This window comes from Notothenia coriiceps, unplaced genomic scaffold (assembly GCF_000735185.1).
Source record: "Notothenia coriiceps isolate Sejong01 unplaced genomic scaffold, NC01 NC01_scaffold00026421, whole genome shotgun sequence".
Classification (NCBI taxonomy): domain Eukaryota; kingdom Metazoa; phylum Chordata; class Actinopteri; order Perciformes; family Nototheniidae; genus Notothenia; species Notothenia coriiceps.
This window is the reverse complement of record NW_011359122.1, coordinates 1,232,290-1,234,737: the sequence shown is the minus strand read 5'-3', so window position 1 is coordinate 1,234,737 and position 2,448 is coordinate 1,232,290. Positions and strand designations below refer to the sequence as shown.

The following is a 2,448-nucleotide window of genomic DNA, read 5'->3' as shown; positions in this document are numbered from 1 at the left end:
GAGTCACAGTAAAAAATATGATTGATACAAAAAAGCAGCCTTGTTACATTATTGCATGGCGTGAAAATGTACTTCTAACTGACATATCCCTTTATAGGTAGAAAATGTATTTCCTAGATTTGACTAAACACCTGCAGACGAATAATTGTTGAACTAGGGGTGAACACTGCGGGCATGTCAGGGTTGCACAGGTGTTCAATTTGCTTTGAAGTATTCTCATAACGAAAGGAATCACGATTCTTTTGAAATATTGAGCCAACATGGCTGATCTCGTAGCGCAGTTGCAGGCAGCGGCGACTCTCTCCCACCTCCACGGTTGGTGAAAAAGCGCATGAAATAGGAGAAAAGGAGGTGTGTTAGCGCATGCGCAGACGGTGCTCGCCGCTTAGTTATGCCATTTTTGGAGGAGTCGAGCTTACGTCACGGGCTCGTCCACAGTCCTGGAGCTTGAGATTCACCATCCACTCATGCAACCACAAGCAAAGGGAGACATTGGTGCTCCGAGGGGAAAATACGCTTTTACTTTTTCTTTTTAGTTTGGCACGGAATGAGCTGAACGGATCCGGAGGCTGCTACAGTGCGTTTGGACGTGTGGACGACTCCAGTGGCATGGTGTGCTGAAACAGAGACCCCAGCAAGCACTTAGACAGAGGTTACCCTGTGCATCATGTTTGAATGCCGATAATCAATTATAAATATATATGACTGTGCTACTGCATTACCTATAGCCTCGCCGGGCTGTAGCCACTCTTCTTTTACTGCTGAAGCCCGTCTGAAGCGGACACCGTGCTGAGGGTGCAGCTCAACGGACAATCGCACCCGGACCATTGGAGGGGTTCGGATGAGGTGGTTCCTCGGGCTTTTAGGTTTTAGAAATCCAGCCAACTTTTCCTCTATTCCTTTCTAACAGCAGTGCCGCCGAGCATTGCTCAGGAGATGGCGATGAGGTTGTTCTACTTGGGATGTATACTCTGCTTGGAGATCATATCTCCTAACGGTGCAACCGTAGGTAAGAAAGCCTGTTGTGTTATCTTGCATTGTGATACTCGTGAAAGCATGACCACTTTTGCTCCCCCTGCAAAGCATCTGTGCACAGGCCTATGTTCACCAGAGTTGGAGCCAACACAGCAGATAGGTTTGGCTTCACAATAACTGTGCTCACAACGGTCTTCTCAGAGGAAGAGATAGATATTTGGGAAAACCTTTAATCAAACTGCACAAATAAGCAGCGTGTTGATTTGCTTAAAACCAGTCTGCGTTTTTTTTTTAGCAGTCTGAGCAGACAGAATGGGCCTGTCTGCAAGGATGGCAGATAGTGAGGTTTCTCAATGTTAGAATACCCAGCAGGTAAAAGGCAACACTTGCATGAACGATCTATCTCCACAAAACGACATATTGTCTGATTGACTGCGACAAAATGGCTATATCCCTCATATTTTTTTTCAACAAAAACACAATCCGCATGTATATTGTCTGTATGGCTACAGCTGATAGCTACAATTCAAACGTGCTGTTGTTTCAAGGGAAAAATAAAAAGCAGCAGGCTTTCCTATAAAAACCTGTGGGAGCCGTCGGTCAGATCAGCTTTCATGTTTGTTTTCAATTCCTCCTCGCGCATGAAAACAACAGTTGTGTCTGCTCGTAAAGGTGTAATATTAATGGCGCGGCTTGTCCCGACGTGTAGCGTCAGAGCTGCTGGGAATCACAACTCAGTGACAGCCAGGTACTGTGTGCTAGTGAAATGAATAGTGATCCTGTTACGTCCCGGGAGCTCCTTAATACTCCCGAATCCCTGATGGTAATAATGAGATATTAAAGGCACCATTGCTTCTGTGACAATGCAGTGCAGACCTGTTGAACTAACTGCCTGCTATTTCTTTCTTGAGCACTTGAATGGAAATCTAGAGGTACAAAATAGCACATGTATTCTACAGATATATCCATAGGTAATATTTAATGTTGCTCCTGCATACATAGTCTTATGAAATAGGTTTATCAAGAAGGCACATGCTAAAATCAGAATTTATCTTTTTCTGGAGTCCATAGACTCATCCATAATATTTTGTGAGTTTAAAATACTAAAGTCATGCACTAGTAGCGATGTCCTCTGTCCCCTCCAGCACAGTCCTGACAGCTGTGTTTATGAAAAACATTTGTAATATCAATGTGACTCAATGTTAATTTCCCACTTTTAGCCCATGTTTACTTTCATGCCTAAAGCAAAAGCAACACATTAGAACCTAGATTTTGCCACTGAAGCTAAAGTTAATGCTGCCAATGTCTTTACAAAAATAGCTCCTGACCCTCTCTGTGTTGGGAGATCTTATGTAAGTTTCATTAGATTTTGATGGAGCCTGTTCAAAGTAAAAGCCATAGCTGATTTTACAAGCCCCTCCTACCTCCTCCATCAGTATGTAACATCTGGACACAGGGAGACCATTAATCCAA

The 2,448-nt window shown here is 43.7% G+C and overlaps 1 protein-coding gene across 1 annotated transcript in view; it reads left to right on the top strand.

Moving 5' to 3' along the window:
• Positions 1–2,448, top strand: part of LOC104956944 (low-density lipoprotein receptor-related protein 1-like) — a 22,745-nt gene continuing 20,297 nt past the window's right edge. The window contains exon 1 of the mRNA XM_010784524.1: positions 1–1,009. Coding sequence (XP_010782826.1) covers positions 937–1,009 — 73 coding nt within the window. The 5' untranslated portion in view covers positions 1–936. The remainder of the gene's footprint in view (positions 1,010–2,448) is intronic.